Below are 25,424 nucleotides of genomic sequence, written 5' to 3' on the forward strand. Positions count from 1 at the left end.
TGGGTCTGATGCGCGTTGGGCGGAGCTACCCTATCCTTTCTTTGCCTGGCAGCTATATTTGCTGTGATCAGTGGGATTTAAGTAGTTTTAATACTTTTTTAAGTGGGAAATCCACCTGAAATCTTAATCTGTACAGTCGGTTCATCAAGATTACCATCCTGCCTTCAAATATTATTTCTGTCATAGCTGCTCAGACCCCCACATACCTGCGGTGCGCAGTCAGTAGGAATCCCATTCAACAGCAACCTCTGGCCCGGTCGCCTTCTCCCCTTTTGCTGCGGCGGCTGAAAAGCGGTTTTCATGTATGTTATCCAAACTGCAGGCACCAGGATAATAAAAGTGAACATATTTTGCCATCAGGTTTCAGCATTTTAAGTTAATTTAGGCGTTAATAAACTGTTTCAGGGGAGTAATCATAGTGACCTGTATCATCAGTGATGTGTCTGTCTCCCTCCCAGCTCAGAGTTTAACTTCTCTGATTGGTTGATGAAGTTAAATTTTTCCATCTCGAGCAGCAGCTGCGTTTGTGGCGCATCGCTCGTCAGATGCTCAAACACTCCCCATGCGCTGCTTCAGCTACTCAAACACGCTGCTCCTGCTGCTCAAAATGTGCTGCAGGACCTTTTGGTGGGCCTTGACGCGCGTCAACCATTGACTTTGCATGAAAACTAGCTGCTCCTGCTGCCTCTGCTACTTTTGGTGTGAACGCATTATATGTAGCTAAGCTTAAAGGGGACCTTTTATGTAAAATTCAGTTTTTGCACAGTTTTATGTTCTATTGGTCTACTGCTTTTAGAAACAGTCAAAGTAGAATTTTTTAAATAAGTACAGTATTTTTTGAGCTATAGAGCGCACCTCACTATAAGTCACGCCCACAAATGTTTTTGAATAAACTGGAAACTTGCATATATAAGCCGCACCGAACTATAAGCTGCTGATACCTACTGAACTGTCTCCCACCAAACCAGTAGGGGGAGCTCTACATAAAGCCCCTGGAGTAGGGAGGAAGAAGAATGCTAGCTACCATTGGCTCGCAGCAGTAAGAGCTTCTACTGATAGAAGGTTCTTCGTCGGCTCTTTATTTTAGCTTTGCTGGAGTTGAGCACAGTCTCTTCTTTGGTTCGGCAGCTTTAATGCGGCAAATAAATGTCCAAATGTGTGAATTTGAGACATTTGTTCTCCGTCGTGCCTGCTGCTACCATGCTCTTGTGCTAAATGAAAATTTGCCCCTTATTCTTTCATTTCCAACTTATAACTTTCGCCTCTGGCGTTAGGAATAGTTCACAGAAAAGCTGCACCTTCTTATAAGCCGCATGTTTCAAAGCGTGGGGAAAAAGTAGTGGCTTATAGTCCGGAAAATAGGGTAAATGTTTTGTTGGTGTCTGGAAAGTAGGGGTGGGTATTGGCAAAGAAGTCACGATTCGATTCGAATCACGATTCACATGCCACGATGCGATTCTATCACGATGCATCATGATATTTGAAATATTGCAATGCATTGCGATATTTTCACTGAACACTGTAAGAAAAAGATACAGCCCTTACCAGCGGCTGACTGGCTGGGTATGATCTGGATAGTGTCTTCAATTGATACATAAAGCAACTGAATTCATACATAGCTGTATTTACTGAAATGACTTTTGGAGGTGTTACCATGAAAACAAATACTGGACACAAATATTACCATTACTGGCGTGGACACACTGACAAAAAGATCTTAGGATTCATCAAACTTAAAATAACAAAATAAGGATAATCAGTGCCGTTTACATGGCCTCAGTGGTTCTTTAAACCAATGAAACGAAAACATTCAAATGTAGGACATTTCCCCTTTTGCAAAATATGTGCATCATATCAATTTCGTTTTTACCTCCATTGTTTTTAAAGCCAAAATGCATCCAAGCATCTGACTTGAAATGTGATGGAGCCGCGGGGCGAATTTTCATAGTGTCCTCCATGTTTTATTTCAAATGACTCGTCAAAGTATCCCACGGCCGGAAATGCTTGTGACACAAAGCAGCGGGCGTCAACACATCCGCAGCGACATCTGCTGGACTGGAAGTTGTATTCCACTTGATTTGGCTGATGTGTGCCAACCATTAATGTATTTTATTCATTTTTTTTTTTTTTATAGTCGATTATTGCCTTCAAGAATCGATGCAGTAGATCAAAAAAATTAGAATCGCGATGAATCGTCATGACGATTATTTTGCACACCCTTACTGGAAAGTGAGACAGTTCAAAACCTCCCTAATTATCACATTGATTGGGAAACACTTCCACTCGTCTACACTGGAAAAACGATCTAGAAATAAGTAAATATTTCTCATATTAAGTGCATTTCCCCTTAATTTGAGTACGTAGGTAAATGAGATGATTTGCCAATTGAATGAGTATTTCTACTCCTAAAATAAGATATTTAGATAAAATGCACTTTAAATAACACAATGCAATTGTGTTTTCTTATTTTACATGTAAATTGTCTTGTTCCATTGGCAAAATGTCTCTTTTACCTTCTCAATTCAAGACCAAATGTGCTTATTTTAAACAAAAAAATGACCTATCTAGATTTTGATTTTTTTTTTTTTGTGTAGCAAGCCCACCCTTCACCTAGCTAAACAAGGCAAGTAAAGCTGTTAGTATATAACAGATTATTATATTATTTTTCTAGTCCATTTTCTCCTGCTTATTCCTTGTTAGGGTCGCCGTGAGTCTGGTTCCTAACTCCAGCTGTCTATGGGTGAGAGGCGGGCAGGGCAACACGGAGAGATACCCCCATAAAAGAGATACAACTAGTGTTGCGCCGATGCCATTTTTTGGCTCCGATACCCGATACCTGGCTGTGCAGTATCGGCCGATACCATAATAATGTGAAATAATTGCCATCATGGTTTTGTCAAGCTGCTGCCTACCTTTGTGAAGCAGGAAAAAATCTAATACAAAGTGAATCCAGTAGAACTTTTTATTGCCTACCAGGAATGGGTGACAATAGTTGAATAAACTTTTGGCTCTCAAAATGGTATCGGTGCCCTATTTGTTGGTACTCACCGATACCACCATTTTAGGGCAGTATCGGGGCCCAGCCCGATACTGGTATTGGTATCGGTGCAACACTAGATACAACCATGTACACTCACACTGATGGACAATTTAGAGGTGCCAATTAACCTACCAGTCCTATATATTAGTGATGTGATGAGATGAGCCGAGGCTTGTGTCGAGTAATGGAGGGGGCGTTTCCCCGAAGCGCGTGTCGAGGCGTGATTCATTTAGAGGCGGGGCCAAAATTGATGACGTCCGAGGCCTCGCTACCGTGATACCACGTGACCGCTTCCGTATGTGGTTCGGGAAGCGCAAGAATTTTGACAGGCATCTAAACAGCCTCAGTGTTCAGTTATTTCAATAAAATGGCAGAAAACTGTGCACCTTAAATGATTGTTCTAAGAAATTTTAGACTTAAAAAAACTTACAAAAGATTTTATTATACACACCAACCATTAACAATTTCAAGGGAACTTAAAAAGAGAAAAAAAGAAAAACAGTTGCAAAAAAAAAAATCACAGATTTTATTACAAACTGTAGTTCTGCTGTCCACCAGTAGGTGGTGACATGTTCACATGAAGCCTCATGAACTGTGGGGATCGTTGAAGCAATTTGGCCAAACGGTTCAATGCCTCATGAGGCTTCATCTCACCATCACTACTATATATATATATTTTATGGGGTTATATGGTTACACTATTTGAATTTTTTTCATGAGGATACGTTTCATCCATCCCGCTTATCTGTAAATTTGAACGTGACACTAAGAGGGATGTGAAATGCTTTAAAAACAAAATCAAAAATGCAACTTTAAACATTTTTGACATGTTGTGCTTGAAAACCAACCAATTTTCTCTCTTGAAAGCTTGACTGGAAAAAACAGGAGTGATTCAGTTAATAAGGAGTTACTTCTGTTACTTAAGAGTTACTTTTGTACAAAGAACTTTAGTGCTCAAGGTTCTGTTGAATTTTATGTAAGGTTAGCTTTGTTTAACTTATCTGTTTTGGCTAATCTTGGTATACTTTTCCATTTGTACCCCGTTTTTTGGCCCATATAATTATATTTTAAAAGTTCCTAAGAGTTACTGTTACTTTTAACTTCTATGGGATTAATAAAGTATCTTTTTATTGAAATCTCATCTCTTCCCGCCGTTTCCTTTCTTCCCCCTTTTCTTGGGTTTTGGTGTTTTTTTTCTACACCTTTGTGATTTGTCAATTCAAAGCAACCTCTCCTTGGCCTCAATTTAGTTAAATACCTTGTGTGATGGTGGGTAATTTGGTTATTTTACGTTCCCTCTTGTTCATCAGTAGAAGGAATTTGAGCTCAGCTTCATAGAAATGTGACTCTCCAGATCTGTTATCCTCCTACAGTAAGTAGAAGCTTGGCAGCAGTAAATCAGTGGAGCTGAGCACCCGCATTTTGATTAGGGTTACACTGATTTTTTAAAATAATTTTTAGGGGTATTTATTCATGTTTCTCTCTGAGATCCAGAACAATAGAGAGGATTGGACACCACCCCCTTCAACAGATTTAGCGGCTGATGGGCTGGCTTCATGTATGCTAACCTCTACAATTGGATAAAAACAACCAACCGGAGTGGAGGCCTGGGTTCGAAGAACTGATCTCTATAATTGTAGCTTTCAGTCGAGGCAGTAGTTCAATGTTGCTCTAATAATGTTGCAGGCGGAGGCGCTGAATGTAGACTGTAGTCCCCAGAGGCTACGGAAATTACAGCACGACTCATAATTGAACTCCACTTTCACTACTGCACACTCATTTAGGATATTTTATTTTTTATCCACTGCTTATTAAAGGTAAAACACAAAAACAAAAAAATCCTAACCAGTTGTCAATTTTATGCTCCAGTGTGGGCTAAATGATTAACCGGGCTTTAACAGACCATTTAGTATGTTTTAAATTATACCTACAAACTACAGTTTATTTAAGTGATTGGTATAAAAGACCAAAAATAATTTGTGAGTCTAAATCAAAAAAAGCAAAATGTTAAAGTTGGGCATCTCATCTCTGATGAACTTATCTATCATAGATCAGTAGAAACATCCCCTTAGTATGATACCTCCACCACCTTGTTTCAGATGATTAGCTGTTTTCTTTCCATTTAACAGCATCTCTTTTTATAACTAAAGGTTCAGTTTTAGTCTCATCTGATAACGACTTCGTAAGCGGGTTTCAATGATAGTTTATTATCGTAATTTATTTCTCGTCATAATAAGTAAAAATTAAGATAGAAGGTGTTTAAAAACTTTAATTGTCTTTTATTTTTACCAGTTTTTTCCAGTCTGTTTCACTACAGCTCTGATAGATTCCAAAAGTATGATTAAACCCAGTGGCTGTATGAAGTTTAGTGATGAAATTACGCTTCCTTATAGGGAGATTCATTGATATAATCCCAATTAGTGAAATTTCCTGTTTCGACAATCCTTCACCTTGTAAAATCACCCTGATATCAGGATAATGCTTTGAATTTCAATTTGGACATTTTTCACCTGTCCAATCCACTCCTTCTGTAAGTCAGAGTGAGGTCAGTTCATCACTTTGTGTTCTTAGATGATAAACTAGCTCTCTGTGTGATACTGCTAGCTGCAGAGATTTAGTTATATTTTAATTGTTGTGAAACATTGTTTTAAAAGCATATTTCTTAGTCTCTTGAATTAAGTTCACCCTTCAAAGGGGACGATTTAATAAGTGCTAGTTTTTAAAATATATATGTATAATTTGTTATGTTTTATGATTGAACTTAAGGGAGAAAAAAAAAGATTAATTTGGTAGGAAATTTTTTTTTAAGCATAATCAACCTGTCCTAATGTTTTAACTCAGAAATATATCGGCCTGCATCTAAAATCTGATTCAAGCCTGCTGATAGAAACTCTGCCCTGCTGTTGAAAGTTTATGTAACCACTGGTTAATGAAAGATGGTCAGTTGTTCTAATATTTATTTATGTTTACTATTGTTCTGTGTGTGTAATATCACTAGATCAAACCTTTTCTTATGTTCAACCCTTCAAAATAACCATTGTTTTATCTGGTCCGTATTGTTGTCAGTCAATTTTCAAAGCTTAGATATATTATTGATGTATCAGAAAATAAAAAGTTATATAGTCTTTAATGCAATTATTTGATTTCATTGATTTCTCTTAATACCTGATTTGTGACCCTTTTATTTTGCTGTAGTTTCTTTAGAAAGCTTATGTAGACGGGTCCACTCCTTCCACCTCATGTTTACCTCTCCTGCTTTGCGCTCCTCTGGGAGCTTGTGCCAATTTGCCAAACTTAATAAAATACGTTGAACTGCAGCTTTGCCAGAATGCATTGCATATTTTTCCAAGCCATTGCAGTTCCTCCATCACCTAATGCCACCTTAAATAGAATTAAATAAAAAATGCCCTTAGCTGACCAGCCTTAGAGACGGGAAAGTCCTTCCTGTGTTTGAATTCTACAAATGGCTGCCAGTTTGGAGCTCATTTGTTCCTTTTTAATAAAAAATGATTTGCTCTGGCGGTTGGCGCGTGGTTGTAGTGGCCAAGCTGTGCTGTTATTAGAGAGATTACATGGCTGGCAGTCAGCATGCAGTGTGCAGGCTGTTGCATCTGTGTCAGGAGGCCCATAAAGCCAATCTGTCAGTATGCCTTACCCCTGCCAGAGAGAAGTCTAAAGAGCTGCGCTACAGAGTGTCAGCAGACACCACACCTAACACCCCAAATTTGCCACTTACACTTCTACAAAACTATATATGGAAGACAGTTGCAATGGAATAATGATGTCTGTATTAGAGGACAAAGGATGAAATCTCCATCACCTAAAACTTTGTGGACACAGCTTGATGGATAGTATGAGGATTTAGTGAGAAATATTGAGATGCAGAGTACATGGTTACTGTAGGTGTGAGCACAGATGGTGTTCATGTTTCTGTTAACATCTCCGGCAACGCGGTGTTAAAATTCCCCCACAGCACTAACAAGCTTTATGTTAAATATCCAAATCCTTTCTCTCTGCTTTTCAAGGCAACTCCAAAGGGAAACGGCAGAAGAAGATTTTCTGCAGGACACAGAACTACCTGAACCAGTATGCTGCAGATGGCCTTCGCACTCTCTGCATTGCAAAGAAGGTAAGCAATAGATGGCGTCTCTGTTTGTAGTCCATCACAGATGACTGCATGGACCAACCCTTTACAAATGGGACATGCTTCATGACTCAGCTGCAATCTGCGCCTCATTCCCAGGCTGCTAATTTATGCTCTCACAGGCTTGGCTCGATATATCCTTGCTTGTGCACAGCCCGTCACCAAAGCCAAGTGATAAAACACCTTGTCGAGGTCTCACATTCTGCTGTGCAGGAGTTAGAGCAGCAAACTTTCCCCCCCCAAAATGAGGAGCTGTGATTGTAAACTCTGGTGATTTCTGTGTCAGGTTTTGAGCAAAGAGGAATACGCCCGCTGGCTGCAGCGCCACCTAGAGGCTGAGACAGCCATTCAGGGAAGAGAGGAGCTTCTCTTTGAGTCGGCTTTGAGGCTGGAGACAAACCTTCACCTTTTAGGTAGGTGTCAGTTTGCTTAATATTCCTTTCTTTTTCCTTTTTAGTTTTTTTTTCTATACTTTCTTCCATATATACTCTTCCCTTCCTTGTGGTTTTTGTGGTTCCTTCTTAATTTGTATTTTATTTTAAGAAATAACAAATCTTGAAAGCTCAGTCTAAAAACAAGTGACAGATTATTAATATTATAAAATGTGCAGGAACCCCGTACACTGTTGCAGATGCTGACATGGATGCGTGCTTCTGTCCACAGGAGCGACTGGCATTGAGGACCGGCTGCAGGACGGCGTCCCCGAGACAATAGCTTCCTTGCGGAAAGCCGGCCTGCAGATCTGGGTGTTGACGGGTGACAAACAGGAAACGGCCGTCAACATTGCCTACGCCTGCAAACTGCTTGACCCTGATGAGGAGATGCTGACGCTGAACGCCGACTCCCAGGTGAGGAAGCATCAGAATGAACTTTTTTACATAATAAGGTTTCCATCACAGCTTGGCTGTGATGTGACATCCATTCATGAGAAGCCATGAGGGCATCTAAATGGTCTCCCCACTTGTAGCTGTGTACTGATGATTAATTTATTGGAAAGAAACTAAATCTGACAAACATTATGACCACCCTCAAGATATACTGGTGAAGATTCTCAGTCGTCCAGGTCATAGTCATTCCAAAAAAAGAACATTAAAAACAATCCGCTGGACTTTGTTTCCAAGTTTTAAGACGTTTCACTTCCCATCCAGGAAGTTTTTTCTAATCAAACTGTCAGGTATAGTGTTGTGTTTTGAGGTTTTATACAGTCGCCCAGCAAAACCTTGTTTTTGTTTCAATAACATGCAAATTGAAACGGATGGATCAATCCCTTTGGAATGGGGGTCTTTTGGGTTCTTTCGTTAGCCTGCAATGCCCCCATACCCGTCTAAGTGCCTGAAAGGTGGGTTGTTAAATCCAATGACTTTTCCATCTGGTGGTTAAAGCTATCATCGTAGCCCCAGCCACTGTACAGGAGAGCGGAGGACCTCACCTATTCAGACAGGCCAACAATTCCCCATGAAGATCGCCCTTCAAATACTTCAAAGACGGGTATGGGGCTCTTAGAAGAACGGCTCAAAATTGACCCTAGACTACAGGCGGATTATGTAGATTATACATATGAAAAATCTTCCGTTGGATAATATTTTTACTGATCCAATGCCTCTAAAAAGAATATGCAGAGAAATTCAAATCCATTGTATATTCAAAATATGAGGTCTTAGCTACAAGTTTTTGCCAAAACCCTTTTTTTTTTCTTAGTCAACACAACATCTCGATTGTTGCAGAATAAAAGTATTATTTTTTTACTTATGGTTAAGGATGTGAACATCAGCGCCAAAGCATTCTACTCCAGTTGGGATAACGAGTTGAAGTCACGTGAATTGGAGCTCAGACGTAAACAGATCTCAGTATCTCTGTGATGGATCTGAGAAATGTCCTCTTAGCGTTATATTTCCAAGATTCCAGCTAAAAGACACAAAAAAGAAAATCAAGCTTTTGAAAGTTGGTGCCGACTTAAGGAGTCAAACACTAACCTTTGCTTAGCATTAGCAAAGTAAACCAATTTCTTCCCTTGTGGATCAATAAGTCTGGATCCTGTCGAGGATTCAGGTTGGTTATTGCCTTGGACTAGCTTGGATGGAAACAGACTTCTAACAGGTGCTGTGATGAAGAGGGAATCAATCTTATTCACAGGATATTTATGCCGAAGTTCAAATCAATAAAAGCTTCAGGTTGATGTAGATGCATCGGGCTTTGTTTTCTCTGAACGTCACCTGCTGTGAATTACGGTCGTCAGTGTCTCAGTGGTGACTTCTAACCGTCTCTGTGCCTCTGTGTGATCCAGGAGGCGTGCGCTGTGTTACTGGAGGAAAGTTTACATTACATCCAGGCCAAATTCCTCTGCAGCTCCGGAGACCAGTCTACCAAGACCTTCAACAGTAACCTAGAACCCTTTGAGATCTATCCCTCCCTCTCCACCTCCTCCTCCCACGCTGCTCACTTCTTGGTGCACCGCTTGGGCTTGGTCATCGATGGGCGGACCTTGGCCTACGCTCTGGACAAGAGCTTGGAGGATAAGTTTCTGGCAGTGGCGCGTAGCTGCCGCTCGGTGCTGTGCTGCCGGTCCACGCCACTGCAGAAGAGCATGCTGGTCAAACTGGTGCGGAACAAGCTGAAAGTCATGACCCTGGCCATAGGTGAGAGACAAGTGAACCATGCAGTTTAATTTAAAGGTTATTTTAAGTTTTGTTTGTAATTTAAATTCAGAATAGAAGAAAAATGTTGAGACTGTTACTGGAGTTTCTTTAACACGGCTCCTACGCAGTTTGGAAAAGTGATTGGAATTCAGTTTTTACTCCTTATCCAACTGTCTGAAAGTTGTATCTCTCTATCCACCCACCAATCTGTCCACCCATCCAACCGTATCTCCTATAAATAGATCCTTCTATCTAGCTAGATTCCCATTCCTTTGCCATCTATTCAATCATTCATCATCTAACCATCAAATAGTCCATCCACCAACTCTCTTTATTCTAGCTCTAGTTATTCACCCACTAATTCTCCTCAAAGCTGTAGTTTTCTTCAGGTTTCGTATCAACTCCCTGAGAGCCTTAGAATCACCTTTATTTGATCCATTTTGGGAATCTTTCTATTTATACTTTTTAAATTGTCTGGAAAATCACCAAAAATTATGAAAAAATAAAACCAGCTTAAAGGCAGTGAAAGTTGTGCCTTTTGATATTTATGATATTTAAACTGTCACCAACTTTAAACGACATAAAAAGTAAATAACCAGACATGTTGGGTCTGATTACCAACATAAAAAACAGCAATAGCTATAAAGATCAGAACTGGTCAGATCGTTTTAAAAAATGCACAATAAAGAAGAAATAATGGCTTGTGTAAGATAAGAATAGAGTAAAAAAAAATGTGTAATATAAAAAAAATAATAAAAATATTTAAAAAATGTTTTACTGTGTGATTATATATTTATTTATATATATATATATATATATATATATATATATATATATATATATACTCAAAGTAAACTGCCATTTTCAGACTGCGTATACAAAATTTATTGTTTTGATATCAAATACTTCTGATTAATCAAAGGCTGCGTTCACACTGTAGGCCTTAATGCTATATTTGGATTTTTTTTTTGTAAAATCCGATCTTTGATTAGATTTTTTTGCGTTGCCGTTCACATTTCCAAGTATTTGCAACTTGTATGTGATCTCCTGTGTGAACTGCATTCATACAATCTAAGTGTCCCGCATGCGCAGTTGAGGACGCAATAAAGTCACAAGCAAGCGTGCTTTGTGCTTAGGGAAGTAAACATGGTAGAGATGGACCGGTTTATGAAAACCGTCCGAACCGTTTGGTTCGACTGTCTTGGTTCGATTCGCGTTCAGTTCATGCGCTGCACCTTTTTCTCATAGGCAAAGCGTTTACACTCCAGAGCAGAAGGTGGCGGTACTGCGACCAAAGCCAACCACCAGTAGTAAACAAGAAGAAGAATAAGTGAAGCAGCGTAGCCGGGTGTAGCAGAAAAAAATCAGTTGTTGTGGAGAATTGTGTGGGTATGGCGAGTGGGAAAGAACAGGAGATGGAAGACGCGCCAGCAGCACTTTATAGGTCTGCTGTATGGGACCACTTTGCATTTAGAGTGACCTACGATGACGGCGGAAAGAAAGCATTGTGCAACACGTTTTGTTTATGCTAACAGCAACATGACCAACATGTAAGCACACCTGCGGATATATTGATAATTATAATATTTACTGGATTATTTATTTTGTTATTTCAGATAACACAGTGGCACTTAATGTTTGATAAGAAATCCAGCCTTATTTGATTGTATTTCAAACACTGCAGAACAAACTGAGTTTTGATAATCAGGGAATTGAAACATGTCAATTTATCTTGAGTTAATTTCAAACAAAGGGACCTAAGTCTAGTTTTGATAGGGCCTATGCTTCTATGTTAAAGATTGTTTGCCAAATAAATGAAGCACATGTTGGAACTAGTACTGTCTCCTCTCTTGCAATGCCAGAATCTCACCTATTTTTAACCTAAGACTGTCACAATGATATATCAAATGTCAGACTGCTTTTTTTCTTTCAGTTTTAACCTGACTATACAAGACATAATATATTTTCCTAACAATCAACATATACCGAACCGAAAACCGTGACCACGAAACCGTGAACCGAACCAAACCGTGGATTTTGTGGACCGTTCCACCCCTAAAACATGGAAGGTAGCGCTTTCAAGATGGTTTTAAAAAAAAGACTGCTCTTCGCATTATCATCTGCCATGGTTGTTATTGTTTTCCCCACTTCTGCGTAGCAAGACGCAGAATTGTGACCTTTGTTATGTGTTAATGACGTTCAGGTTGGATGAATGCGACCTGAACGTTCAAACACAAGCAGTGGTGTCAAAAGTACACACATTTGTTACTTAAGTAGAAGTATAGATACTGCAGTTTAAAAACACTCTGGTAAGAGTTGAAGTATCAATTTGACCTTTTTAGTATGTGCTCCAAAAACTACTTAAAGTATAAAAGTATAAGGTAACCTTTAGAAAAAAAAAAACAGCCAAATGCCATTATGTGGATTGAAAGCTCAATTTTTTGACTTTTGGAAAAATTGTTTGAGACCTCCTTGACCTGTGTTTTTTTGATGATTTCCTTTAGCTAACCAATGAGTGCTTGCGGTATATAACTCATCCAATTACAATAGTTTTCACTAGATGTGGATGACGCCAATGATCTGCATTGGTTGGCCCACATGGCTTGAAATTTATAAACATTAAACCGAAGCCAAGAGTAACGAGTAATGTTTGTTTTAAAAATGTAAGGAATAGAAAATACAGATACTTGTGTGAAAATGTAATAAGTAGAAGTCAGAAGAAAAATAAGTAATGGAGTAAAGTATAGATACCTAAAAAGTGTACTTAAGTTCAGTAACAATGTATTTGTACTTCATTACTTGACACCTTTGCACACAAGTCGCATTTGAGAAGATCAGATTCGTATCAGATTCAGGACCATATAGCCTAGTGGCCTGGGTTGCATAGAAAAAATTGAATAGCCACGAAAAGATCAGATACAGATCGCATATGAGCAGAAACATCGGATTTGGGTCACTTCAGGCTGCTGTGTGAACGTAGCCTTAGAAACCTGAAATAAACTTCTAACTTTTTAAAACTTTTTTTTGACTTTTTTTTTCCTGCCTGTAAAGAAGCTGGAAGCCATATTTTTAAAAATTACTCTGATGGCTTACCTTAGTGCGAATTTGTTGATTAGAAAAGTATTTTGAATATTTGTAAGACTGTAATTTCAAATGAAAGGACTACAGGAATCAATATTTGGTTGGCTGTAAAATCTCAGATCCTCCATTTGATCGTCAGCTTGCCAACAGTCAGATGGATTATCTCAGTTCTTTATGCAGATGCGTAAAGATGGACTTTAAAGACAAAGTTGCCAAAATTAAAGGAATAGCACTGGAGGATGCAGTGGAGATGGAAAAGTGATGAAACGTGTTAATAATCCGTATCATTGCCTTAATAAAAATTATGCTACAAATGAATTATTTCCAAATGTCCTTCACTCCTACTCAGAATAGTTGTAACCTCTATAACTGGATGGATCCAGGTTCTTAGTTCTTGCTGGAAGGGCTTTGATGGACAGACTGGCATCTTACTCTGATTGTTAATGATGTTCCTCTGTTCTAGAGAACAACTGATACTGGCATTTTAAGCCAGATAATTTGGACATTAGTCTAACCATCCCCCCATGTGTGCTGCCGATATTTTGGGACTGATTCTTAGAATCTATATAGCTTTTTTCCCTCGTTTAGATGTTAAAAATTAGACAATAACAAATAAAACATTAACAATGGATGGCAGATGGAGGGAGCAGCATTAAATATCCTCACATGAACTCAAAGCAAGGCTCCTTAATGCAGTGATGAATCTATGCAATTGAACGTAGAAGCTAAACCAAGGTAAAAAAAATACTAACGATGGCCTAAAGCAGTGGTCTATCTCTACTCTGTTCCTCATAGTAATCTGTTATAAAAATCACTTTTGTTTATTTAGAAGTTTCTTCACTGTTGTCATGCTTCTTTATGAAGCTTTAGCCTGATAATATATATTTTTAAAAACCAAGAAGATATAAGAAAAGACCTCTTAAGGAATAAGAAGCAGCAGCATCATGCAGTTTATTTACTATATAAACACGAATGGCCTTTTTCAGATATACAAACATGCAATAAATGGCTGTTTGCTTAGTTATTTCTTTTCCAATACCAAGAAGAGCTTGTTAGGTCACCTCTGGTTCTGCTTTTCAACACGAGAACACAAAAGAAACTGATATTCAGCACTAGACTGCAAAAAAGGAGCGCCATCATTAATCTAATCTATTGTTTGAAGATGTCTATCTTTCCTTGTAAGCTTGACCATCTTATGTGATGACACAACATTTTAATGCCTCCAGGCTCTCAGCATCTCCCATCTGACTAATTATCATTTCTGCATCTTTCTTGCTCTGAGGGACTGTTTTGTGTCTTTCCCCCTACCTCATTAATCACAGGTGACGGAGCTAATGATGTCAGCATGATCCAGGTAGCGGACGTCGGCGTGGGGATATCTGGGCAGGAGGGCATGCAGGTAAGGGCGAACTCAGTAAGCAGCAGATGGAGATCCTGGGATAGAGACGTGAATGTGGAGGAAAAATATTTTTGCTTTTATATTTTATCTGTTCTTTTGTTTGTTTTTTGTTGTTAAGTTCAGTTTAAGTCAACGGGCTATAAATTGATCGGCTTATGTTGTGCCGAGTCAGGAGACTGAGCAGAGAGAAGCAGCACAGTTTGAGCTCTTCTGTGTCCGTTTCACATATAAGGTCTCTGAATATCTCTGGAATCTGCTATAAATCTGTGGATCAAGGGTGTAACTTTCTGATGAAAGTTGGTGGGGACACTCGGGTGGTTGGTGATGGACCTACAGTTACTCAACCCGAACACTTTCATAACGATTAACAGTTGATTCCGATGCCAAAATCGATATATCATGCTTTCCTAGAAATACAGTTTCAGTTCAATCAATCCAGAAAAATATGGATATGCTGCATTTTAAATATAGCATAGCATATTTATTTCTTGTAAACTTTCTGGTAATCTTGGAGATATATTTTATTGTGTGTTGCACATCCCAGTAAATCTGTTCTACCTTTAAATCTGCAGCTCTCCCTGCTTCTCTCTGTGTTCTGTTTAAAAAGATTTATGAACCTCTTTACTAATATAATGATGCCAGAAACAAAATTTCAAGATATGTAGAAGCTCTGCAGCCCTATTCCATCTGTACAACAAGAAAACGTGTTAATTTTAAACCTGTAACTGAGAGTCATGGTCCTCTGAGAAGCCAAGATTTTTTAACTACCGTAGTAAAGAAGAACAAACTATGTTTTCTCAAGCTTCTTGCATTATAATTCTAACTTGTATAAATTTACAATCTGTTGCCATTTTTAGCTGAAAAAATTCTGCATATCTAACAAACTGATTTTTTAGTGGTATGATTTCTAATTATTTTAACCAACCGGTCTATCTTTTACCTAAACATCGAAGTAGATCTCTCAAAGCAACAGATCCACGGACTGAAAAACGTATACCTACACACAAATGTAAATATATTCACAAATGTGTTGATTTAACAAAAGGACTGTAATAAAATTTGATCCATCTTTAGTGAATTATTTTGAAAATCCAGTGCGATTTCTGTATATTTACTGCAGCCATGACTTGCTCTAGCTTTTGGCAAAAAGTTTCATTTTTTTGATGTGCTGTCATGTGGAGGCTGTGTAAATTCACTAATTGTTTGCAGAGCCGGATACAGCCTAAACTAAGATCAAAAATGGGGATAAAATTTTTTCTACCTGATATCTTGAATCTTCCAGATATTTGTAACTGACCAGCTGCTGCCTTCCTTTTTCTTTACTATGTTTTTTTTTTCAAAGAAAAAGTTTAGCTTTTCAAAGGAGAGAATAATTTCAATGAAAATAATTTACTCACAGGTAGACTGTTTATCTCTCGGGTGACTCCTGATTTAGCTTGGTTACTCTGAAAATACTCTCTATTTAGGACTGCGTTTTTGTTTTTTTATTATTCAGGGTTCCCGCAGGTCCTTAAAAAGCCTTAAAAGGCATTGAATTCTTCAAAATAAAACTAAGGCCTTAATTGGTATTAAAATGTCTTAAATCAGTCTTTCGTAGGTCTTTATTTTTGTAATCTAAATAAAACATTAAAATTGACCTTTTTTTTTATTATTAAAAAAAATAACGGCTCGCCATTATTGGTTCCATCCCGATAGCGGAACCAATAAAAGCGTTGTGCGGCCGGGACATTTGGGAGATGCTCCATTAACTTTTTGTCTGGAAAATATGAGGAAGTGTAAATGTAACCAAAAATGGCTCCAGCCAAGAGTTTTCTCCATGGCTAAAACCAGGGAACATACATGAGGCACAGTGGATTTTGTGCAAGAAGCGATTCAAGCTCAGAACTATGGGAATTAAGGCAGTGGAGTCACATGCGAAGCACGAAACACAAAGCGTCAAAATCGAGTTACAGATAAACAGCCGGTATTTCTCAGTTTTGTTCCACCCTTGTCTCTGCAACGCCTCCACTTATCACCAAATCAAACATACTAAGAAAACGATACAAAGAAAAATAGCTGCAAAAAAGACTTAGCACTGGTTATGTTGGGGCTTTAAAACTGATTAGTTTTGTTCGCTGCTAAAACAAAGTTTGTGAATTCAGTTAAATAATTGTTAAAATATATCTGTCATTTGTGTGTTTCTAGCTTTCTTCCTGTATGGGAAGCTTTTCAAAATTTGAAACATTAGTGCAGTGGTTTATGTTAAAATAAACCTTTGGGTTAAGTTGTCGCAAGCGGGTTTTTCTTGTGTTTCTTGAGAATTTTGGTCTTAAATTTTATTTGAAGTGGCATTTAAAAGTCTTGAATTTAACTTGCCTTACGCTGTAGGAACCCTGTTATTATTAGGCTGATTTGTCTGACTAGTTGTTAGGAGGATTTTATAGGAGCTGAACACAATCTAAACAGGGTTTCTGGTGTTGAGAATTTTGATGGTTTTATTTTTCATGAGGAGTTAGCAGAATCCCTATCGGAAGGCTGTCTTCAGGGAAGGTTGATGAATGAGGCTGACAATATTGTCCTGCTACAGTAGCCAATCCCAGTTGGTACACAATCCGTTTATGTTTTATCGCCTTGGAAAGATTACACCAATTACAGATTGATTAAACAGAGGCGGTTTAGTGGCGTGGGACCAGAGATGATGACGATTGGAGGAGGATGCTGCTGAATCGGGGTCACCTCTGGTTGTTTTTTCAGGCAGTGATGGCGAGCGACTTTGCTCTTCCACGTTTCCGCTATCTGCAGAAGCTCCTGCTGGTGCACGGACACTGGTGCTATTCCCGACTGGCAAACATGATCCTGTATTTCTTCTACAAGAACGCTGTGAGCCCCTTTTACTGCTGCACATTTCAATTAAAAACCCATTGTAAAAGTTCCTCACATCAGTTTCTGCCTTTGTTTGTTTTGGTGTTTGTCCTGCAGATGTTTGTGGCGATCATCTTCTGGTATCAGTTCTACTGCGGCTTCTCTGGCTCAGCTATGATCGACCAGTGGTATCTCATCTTCTTCAACCTGATGTTCTCTGCCTTTCCTCAACTTATCACCGGCACTCTGGACAAGGACGTGTCAGAAGAGACGCTTCAGCAACTACCTCAGCTCTACGTGAATGGCCAGAACTCAGAGGTCCGGTCTGACATTATATCTCACTAAGAGCTCTCTAACTGTTTATAAACCCCAATTTTTCACATATTTTCTTAAATTCCTTTCAGTTTTCTGTATCCGATGTTCATGCATTGTTCTACTTTAACATCCCAGCAGCGTAGCATTCAGTTGAATGATTTTTGGAGGCGAAAGAAACGGCATTTATTTAAGACAAATGGTTAAAAGGTTTCTATAAGCTTCCTTTAAACATCTTTGTTAGCAATTAACCTGGTTAGCTTTATTGGATATAACTTAACGTGTGATTCTTAGAGACGTAGACCCGTAGATTTGAGTTTTTTTAATCCAGACTATCACCGCTCCGAGTCGGACTACCTTTTTTTTTTTTTTTTTGAAGAAAATTCTTTCTTTGTATTCTCAATATTTAGTTTCCACTTATTACATTTTTCAGCACTGTCTTATGTATATTTCTGCTCATTATTGTGCTTCTAAAATTCTACAACCATTTTCTAGAAAAAGTACAAGAAAAAAATTTCACAGACCTAAGAAAATGGCTTTTATCTGTCCAACAAGCATCGGCTCTTTGGCAAGTACCTGACTACAACTTAAATACATTTTATGTATCTTACATTAACTGGCATAAGTTGATTACGTCTTCTTATTAAGCAATTTTAGATTGTAGACATTTTTTAAGGGTTTTAAAAGGTGGACTGTATAAGATGTTGTAGATGTAATAAATGAAGCACATTATGATGGAAAAGCTTGAATGAGGGAGAGGCTTTATAGCAACACCTTGAGTTGGAAATCCCAACAATAAGGAAAGAAGTTTCTTAATTAACAGTTATAAAGTAGAGCAGGGGTCTGAATCCAGCAGCTATGAAGCCCCATGTTAGACCTTAACTTTAGCCAATAAGTGGTTAAAAAAATCAAATCTAAAGGTAATTAAAGAAATTTTGCTTTTTTATCTTTTTTCCTTGTCTTTTTTAATTAAATACATCACCAAACAATGGCACGAATAATGTAAGGACTATTGTTTTTTTAAATGTGTAATTTTAGGGTAATGTTTTTGTTGCAAACATTTTTTTTATTTCCTTTTACACATTGTTTATGGTTTTCTTTATGTTGGAACCTAATACCAAAAAATTTACTTGCTGTACTTTTAGTTGAACATAAAAACACATTTTCTATAAGATATATCTTTAAAAAAGGAAACCAACAAATGCTAGTTTGTTAAATGTTACTTTTGTGACTTTAAACTTTGCTGATGAAGATTCTCAGTCATCAAGGTCATAATTATTCCAAAAAAAAAAAAAAAAAATTATTAAAAAACAATCCACTGGACTTTGTTTCCATGTCTGAAGACGTTTCTCTTACCATCCAGGAAGCTTTTGAGAAGCGAAATGTCTTCAAAGTTGGAAACAAAATCCAGTGGATAATTTTTTTTACTTTTTTTGTAATGACTGGCACCAAGGTTGAAGAATGGCTCTCAAGGCCGTGAAGTTTGCTGATGCCTAAACTAGATACTATTTTATTTCACAGATTGAGTTTTACGAATTGCATGTTCAACTGATACTTATTCTTTGATTGCAGTCTGGTTTGGATTCAGTTTTTGCTGCCAGCAAGTCGGAGAAAGTTAGAGTAGAACTACAGCTAACATCTCTATCATTGATCTTTTTTCTACTGTTTGAAACCGTAGTGGATTAGACAGACAAATTTATTAGAGGACATTAAAAGAAACAATGAAAATATTGCTTTAGCTTTAAAGGTGAGCTGTTTAACTGGGAGTTGTTATATTTATTTTGCAGGAATATAAGCCATACATGTTCTGGATGAACATGATCGACGCCTTTTACCAGAGCCTGGTGTGCTTCTTCATTCCTTACTTTGTGAGTCACAATTTGATCTCCTTCAGCTTGTCTCTGTGTTTTTATTTTGTTAAGTTTTGTTTTGTGTTGGGTGCTGTTTCTTACCCGTGGTTCCCTCTGTCTCCACCCTGATCTCCTGCTCACCGCCCCTCAGGCCTACGCTGACTCAGACGTGGATCTGTTTACATGGGGGACTCCCATCACAGCTATAGCTTTATTCACCATCCTGGTGCATTTAGGGATTGAGACCAAAACCTGGGTAAGCGTCCTGCCTTAAACTCTGATAGTTTCTGCTAGTTTCTGCAGCTTCATTAGCAATCCTGCTTTGTGTGAACACTCAATCAGAAATTTCATTCAATAGCCCCCAAAAATCTTTGTTTCTCTGCTGATAGTCCTCTCCAAACGCCTGCTTTCATCCCTCTTTTTTAATTGTATTTTCTTGGATGCATTTCAGACAGTTTTTGCTTCCAAGCCCCTCACTTGGTATTTTAGGTGACAGCAGCGAGAACACTTTTCACTTCCTCCATTCAGTAGCTATGAGCCTGTAATTAATGCCTGGAATCCAATTTAATGACCCATTGTAATCACATGCTGTCGGATCAGCCAGTGTGCTTTGCTGCAGCTCTGAGGGCGTGTGTGTCCACCCACCATGTGCTGCATCTAGGGAATTTAAGGTTTTCAGTGGGCTTCAGCTCTGATTTTGCAGTTCAAAATGTGAAAAAAGTTGAATAAACTATTTAAACAAAAAAGGTCCAAAGTTTTATTTTCCAAATGCAGAGAGAGAAACGACAGTCTTTCGGTAAGATATGCAGTGGAAACTGATTACAATTTTTTAAATAATTTTTTTTATACAAAAAGAAATCATATTTGGAGACATGTTTATTTGAGTCTGTCTCCTTCGACACCCCAAACTACACACCACATCACAAACATTGCTAGGATTATGAAATATTTGAGCAAAACTTCAACAAATGCTGCTTTTTTTCTGTGACACCAACCTGTTTGACAAATGATAGAAATAGTTGTTTTATTAAGAAAACTAATTTTGACTTGAAAGAAAGCATCATGGCATATGAAGTCAGAATTTAGTGCACAATTGTGATAAATACTAACACAAGCAGTTTTATTTGAAACAGTGAGAGTAAACAACCCTCCACACATTTTGAACCTTTCCTTGCTGCAGATTTAAAGGTTCCAACAAGCTATATTTTTGAACGTACACAACCATGCCTCTCTACGGTGGCCCTGAAGTGCAAATAGCAACTACAAATCTAAAAGCGCAACTACATTAAGAAAAACACAATTACATTAACCTACCGGAAAAGGTAGGTACCAGTGGGAAACATGTCTGATTTTAATCCGGTCGTCCCTTTTTTCTCGTATGAATCCATCCTTTGTGCTCTATCTCCCCCTCTAACTTGTTTTAAATTGTGCTGTATTGATTCCCATTAGATGAGCAATTGTTTTGTTTTTGTAAACTTCCTCTGCAGACCTGGATGAACTGGTTGTCGATAGCCTTCAGTGTCGCCTTGTTCTTCACTGCTGCTCTGTGCTACAATGCCTCCTGTCCCACCTGCTACTCCCCCTCAAACCCCTACTGGACCATGCAGAGGCTGCTGCAGGACCCTCTCTTCTACCTGCTATGCACCATCACACCTGTGACCGCGCTGCTGCCTCGGTACGTTTTGTTTTATTTGCAGATAAGTTAAAGCATGTGGTCTCTAAAGTATTTATTATCTGTGTTTTGAAAAAACTATTTCTTTTATTGACACCAGATGGTCTTGTTTGCTCCAGGAGCCTGGCATTAATCGTTGGGAGTAGCGCTGAAGTATGTCCTGATGTCTGGCTTTATTTTCTGTTCCAGATATTTCTACAGGGCGTGTCAAGGCACGCTGTTTCCCAGCCCGGTGCAAGCTGGAAGGCAGTTAGATAAGCTCCCATCCGACACCCGCAGGAACATCCTCAGTCTGAGCAGGGTCAAGATGGGATCACCGCTGAGCCCTGAGCCCCACTTCCTGTCGCTCAACAAGCCCAAAGATTGCCAGAAGAACGCATCACAGGAAAAACAGGGTTCTGTGTTACAAACTAATAAAGAAAAGGGTCAAAAAAGCCCGTTGGTGTCTTCAGGCTGTGAGAAACACCCCACAGACCTCCACCCACAAGCCCCTTCAGAAACAAACATTCCTTCATACAGCAGAAACAGTCCTCGGCTGTCCTGCAGGTCCAGCAAAGATTGTCTGGATGAGACTTTACAGCCATCCGACCAGAGTCCGTCCAGCAGGATCACTTCCACACCTCTGGTCTCACGGGCCGACAGCATCCACCTGAACCTGCCCGCTGACAGAGCCTCACAGTCTGTTAAATACACAAGGAGCTCAGAAGGAGAACTCTGCTCCGACCAGAGGGTTCAGCCAGCACAAAGAACCCTGCAGGCGGCAGAACCGGGTCTACACACTGCCTTATGATGTCTCACAGTGCAACCTCTGGCAAAAACTATGGCGCTGCTTGTCTTTAAGTAGAGTCACTAGTTTTACCATCTAACATTAAAACGTTTAGCAGCTGAACATTCTCTAAAATTAATAAAAATGTATCATTTTGTATTGCTTTTTTTGGGTCAAGTAGAGGAAACACTATGAAACACCTGATTAGAGCCACAAACAACCACAAAAACATCCCCCTCCAGTGCTTATTTTATCGCTTTAATAGTTTATTGTAGAGTTGGACTAATCAGCTTTGAAGACCTTTTTATTTACCTTTAAATTGGTTTTCTGTTCTTCGATATTTCATTTTTAAAATTTTTTTTGAAACATTGACCTAAGTCAATTTTTATCACCTCTTAATTTCTCCTTAAGAAACTGTGATAAAAAGAAATAGATATTTTTCTAGCCTTCCTTCCCTGATGAGGCGTTTTTATTACTAATTATTATTCATTAATATTTATAAGAGAAGAAGCAACAACATGTCATCTGTGGGGGAAACCTGTTGTCATAACATGGAATTTTATTACATGTCTTATTTTAAAACGAAGACAGAAAATTATTTTATTGCAATTTAAAAATTAGCATTTTGGCTAATATGGTTGACGTTAGCATGACCGGTATTAATATTACAACACTGTCCGTTTCTATTTGTATCTATATTCTCAGCTTTATTTCATCTTTGTAGAGCTGTAAACATTTTCAAATCCAGAAAGTCCAACAGATTTAAAAATAAAAAACTGAAGTGGTGTTAGCCTTCCTGTTAGCTGTACTCTCCCACAGCCTGATTTGCTCACAAGCTGACACTTTGAGTCCTCCTTTCTCAGTAAATCCTCCTCTACAGCAATGAGTGCTGTTGTCAGCACAGCCTGTTAGCACTTATAGTGCTTCCTCTGCTTGATCTTAAAAAAAAAAAGTGGCATAATTTACATTTCCCTATTGCTTCAAGTAAAAACCAAAAAATTTCAGAAAGAATAGTTTCTCCATATTGCCAGGGGTTGTATGCTACTAATACTCAATTTGCACAATATTTCTTTTTTTAATCATTTTAATTGTATTATTTTTTTTTATTTCTTTGGTATTTTCCTCTTTATGCATAAGGTACTTTTCTATGTTCAGATAAGTCATTTACTTCAGAGATTTGAACTGGAAAATCTGAAAGTTTTTAGTTTTCCTTCTGAGACGCTTTTAGGTCTTAACAGATATGCATCTCATTATTGATCAGGTGACTTCGCACAGGGAGAGAATGAAGACATTCCACTGCTGACTTGTTTGGGAGGTCGTTTCCTGTCAGCTCAGCCTGTAGGGGCATTAAAACCTGGAACAGACACCACAGTGACCTTGAATCCTTGCTGGAATGACTACCAAGCAAAATCATCTTAGATCCTCTGCTGCTTTTATACCCAATCTGACTATGACTGGGTGTGATCAGTGAGCTCAGCTTTTTTGCAGTACAATTTGACACCGTATTTGCGCTGCAGTAACTGATAACAGATCGTTGATTTCAGTCTGTGTCCACAGTTCAACAGTGCAAATCGTTTTAATTTCACGTTAAATGCTGAGACCCTGGTTTAAGGGTAAACTACAGTTTTCAAAACAGGATTAAGAAGCCTTAAAGCCTTAACTGCACAATAACCTTTTTTATACACACTTTTAGATTTAAGACTTTCATTAGTTGGGAATAATTTCTACTTTTTTCTTTCAAAATTCAAATTTCCCCCTTATTTCTGTTCATTGGTTTACCCCGACCGTCTTTATTTAGAAACCTTCCAGAGTCCATGATGCCTCGCACTTTAACTGTTTTTAAGGAAGAGAAACAGGCCCGCAGCATCACAGATCCTCCCTCTTTGTTTGCAAGGGATCTAAATTGCTTTGGCAAATTTATTTTCTGATTTCAGTCTCATTTGAGTAAAATACACACTTCCTCTACTCATTCCAGTAGATATTAGCTAACACCACTTTTACGTTTGTTATGTTAGGACTTGCAAACATCTGGGCTTCGCTTTGTACAGTTGTTATGGAGACTTGATGATCCTAGGATCCCAGTCTTTTCATCAGTTTTCTAACTGGGGGCAAGATATTTGGCGAAATATTTTAAGCTTCTTATCAAGCAGCCCGTGGCTAAAGAAAACATTTTTTTTTTGTCATCTCATGGTCAAAGCCCAGAAAAACTGGAGGTTGTTAATTACTCATGAGAAGTTGCTCGATACTCCAATCTAAGAAAGAAAAGCATCTATAAAAGTGCTACATTTATTTATCAGGAATGCTGCTGAACGTTTGTGTCTTCCAACAACTGGACAGTTTTAAATCTGTAGTCATTTTCACACAATCGTACCAAATGTTTAAAAAAAAAACAATGAGATTTCCTGGCTGCCATTGGTCATGGTGCTGTAGTTAGCCACATAAAAGGAAGGTGGATCAAACCACCTTAAATAAGATTGATTGAAATGACATGTCGTTCTGCTGACTCAGTGGATTTCTCAGCACTGACAGCTAATTTCAGTTAAAAGAAAATAATAATTGGGCCTCTATTGTTAAAAACCCCACAGTTGTTTTTGATAAGATATAAGAAGCATTGCTGTTATTGAGAAAAGATTTTAAGGGCTGACCTTGCTACTAGCTAGCTCTAGCTAAGAAAAGCCATATAGCAGCGTCTATTTAAAAACTAATTTATGTCCTTTTATTTTATCAAGAAAGAAATATGCTGTTGTCTAGATACTTATTTGGGTTTTCTCTTTGGGTTTGGCTCTTCTAAAATCATAGCAGGTTTTAGAAGAGCTAGGCCGGGAGCTTCTAACAGGTTTACTGCTAGCCTTTAATGCTAAGCTAACTGTTTTCTTGCTGTAAAATGGCTCTCAACCAGCAAAGAGAATACAGTTAAAGTTAGCAGTCGGTTTCCTTTGCAAAGTAAAGATTTTCACAGGTTATACTTGTCTTCAGAAACATATTTTAAAGTTTCTGTGAAGCTGTAGCAACTTTAGTTCAGTCCAAAGATAAAGGGGCCTTGAAGCCTATGTTAATGAAAACCAGTAAAACCTCCAGTGAGTCACTGCTCTTGGCCTTAAGGTGTTCTCCTGTTTACCAGCTGTAAAGTCATGTTTCATGTTTTTGGTTTTTTTTCTTCTTACAAGTGGGATATATTGGTGACATTTTGAGCCTCTAGGAGGCAATATTTCTTTCCAGTCTAAGTTAAGCTTAATTTGTATTTTTGTGGCTTTTAACTTGATAACTAAGAACCAAATGAGCAGGTACAATATCATTTTTGACGGTGCAGTTCATTCCCAGGTCCTTGGAATGTCATATTGGGAGCGTCTTACATGCTTGTGTTTCGCTTATCTGTATCTTCCTGCCAGTTTTTCGCTGTAAACCAAATCCCCAGGGCTGGACGGTCTTTCCACATGAGATTCCTGAAACATTTGCACTTTAAAACTTTATCAGACCAGTCATGGAGAATTTCTGTTGTGGCACAATGTTATTGTTGCAACACAATAGGCTAACAGAAATTGTGGGGTGTTATTCTGTTTTTTTTTTTTTCTTTTTTTTTTTTTTCTTTTTTAAACCAAAAGATTAATATGTTCCAACCGGGTATGGGAATTTGCCCAAATTCAGCCATTTTATTGCGAAGCTTTGGTAGCAACGTTTTAACT

General features: G+C 38.4%; 1 protein-coding gene across 1 annotated transcript in view; it reads left to right on the plus strand.

Moving 5' to 3' along the window:
- The window catches only part of atp10a (ATPase phospholipid transporting 10A), a gene marked incomplete at its 5' end in the record, with an annotated part of 50,145 nt that extends 26,819 nt beyond the window's left edge, over nucleotides 1-23,326 (plus strand). Inside the window, 11 exons of the mRNA XM_038304288.1 lie at nucleotides 7,066-7,169; nucleotides 7,471-7,597; nucleotides 7,848-8,032; nucleotides 9,469-9,820; nucleotides 14,224-14,300; nucleotides 17,034-17,159; nucleotides 17,259-17,459; nucleotides 19,241-19,321; nucleotides 19,455-19,559; nucleotides 20,791-20,978; nucleotides 21,165-23,326. Coding sequence (XP_038160216.1) covers nucleotides 7,066-7,169; nucleotides 7,471-7,597; nucleotides 7,848-8,032; nucleotides 9,469-9,820; nucleotides 14,224-14,300; nucleotides 17,034-17,159; nucleotides 17,259-17,459; nucleotides 19,241-19,321; nucleotides 19,455-19,559; nucleotides 20,791-20,978; nucleotides 21,165-21,765 — 2,147 coding nt within the window. The remainder of the gene's footprint in view (nucleotides 1-7,065; nucleotides 7,170-7,470; nucleotides 7,598-7,847; nucleotides 8,033-9,468; nucleotides 9,821-14,223; nucleotides 14,301-17,033; nucleotides 17,160-17,258; nucleotides 17,460-19,240; nucleotides 19,322-19,454; nucleotides 19,560-20,790; nucleotides 20,979-21,164) is intronic.
- Between the last annotated feature and the right edge of the window lie 2,098 nt (nucleotides 23,327-25,424).

This window comes from Cyprinodon tularosa, unplaced genomic scaffold (assembly GCF_016077235.1).
Source record: "Cyprinodon tularosa strain WSP-4 unplaced genomic scaffold, ASM1607723v1 ctg114, whole genome shotgun sequence".
Classification (NCBI taxonomy): Eukaryota; Metazoa; Chordata; class Actinopteri; order Cyprinodontiformes; family Cyprinodontidae; genus Cyprinodon; species Cyprinodon tularosa.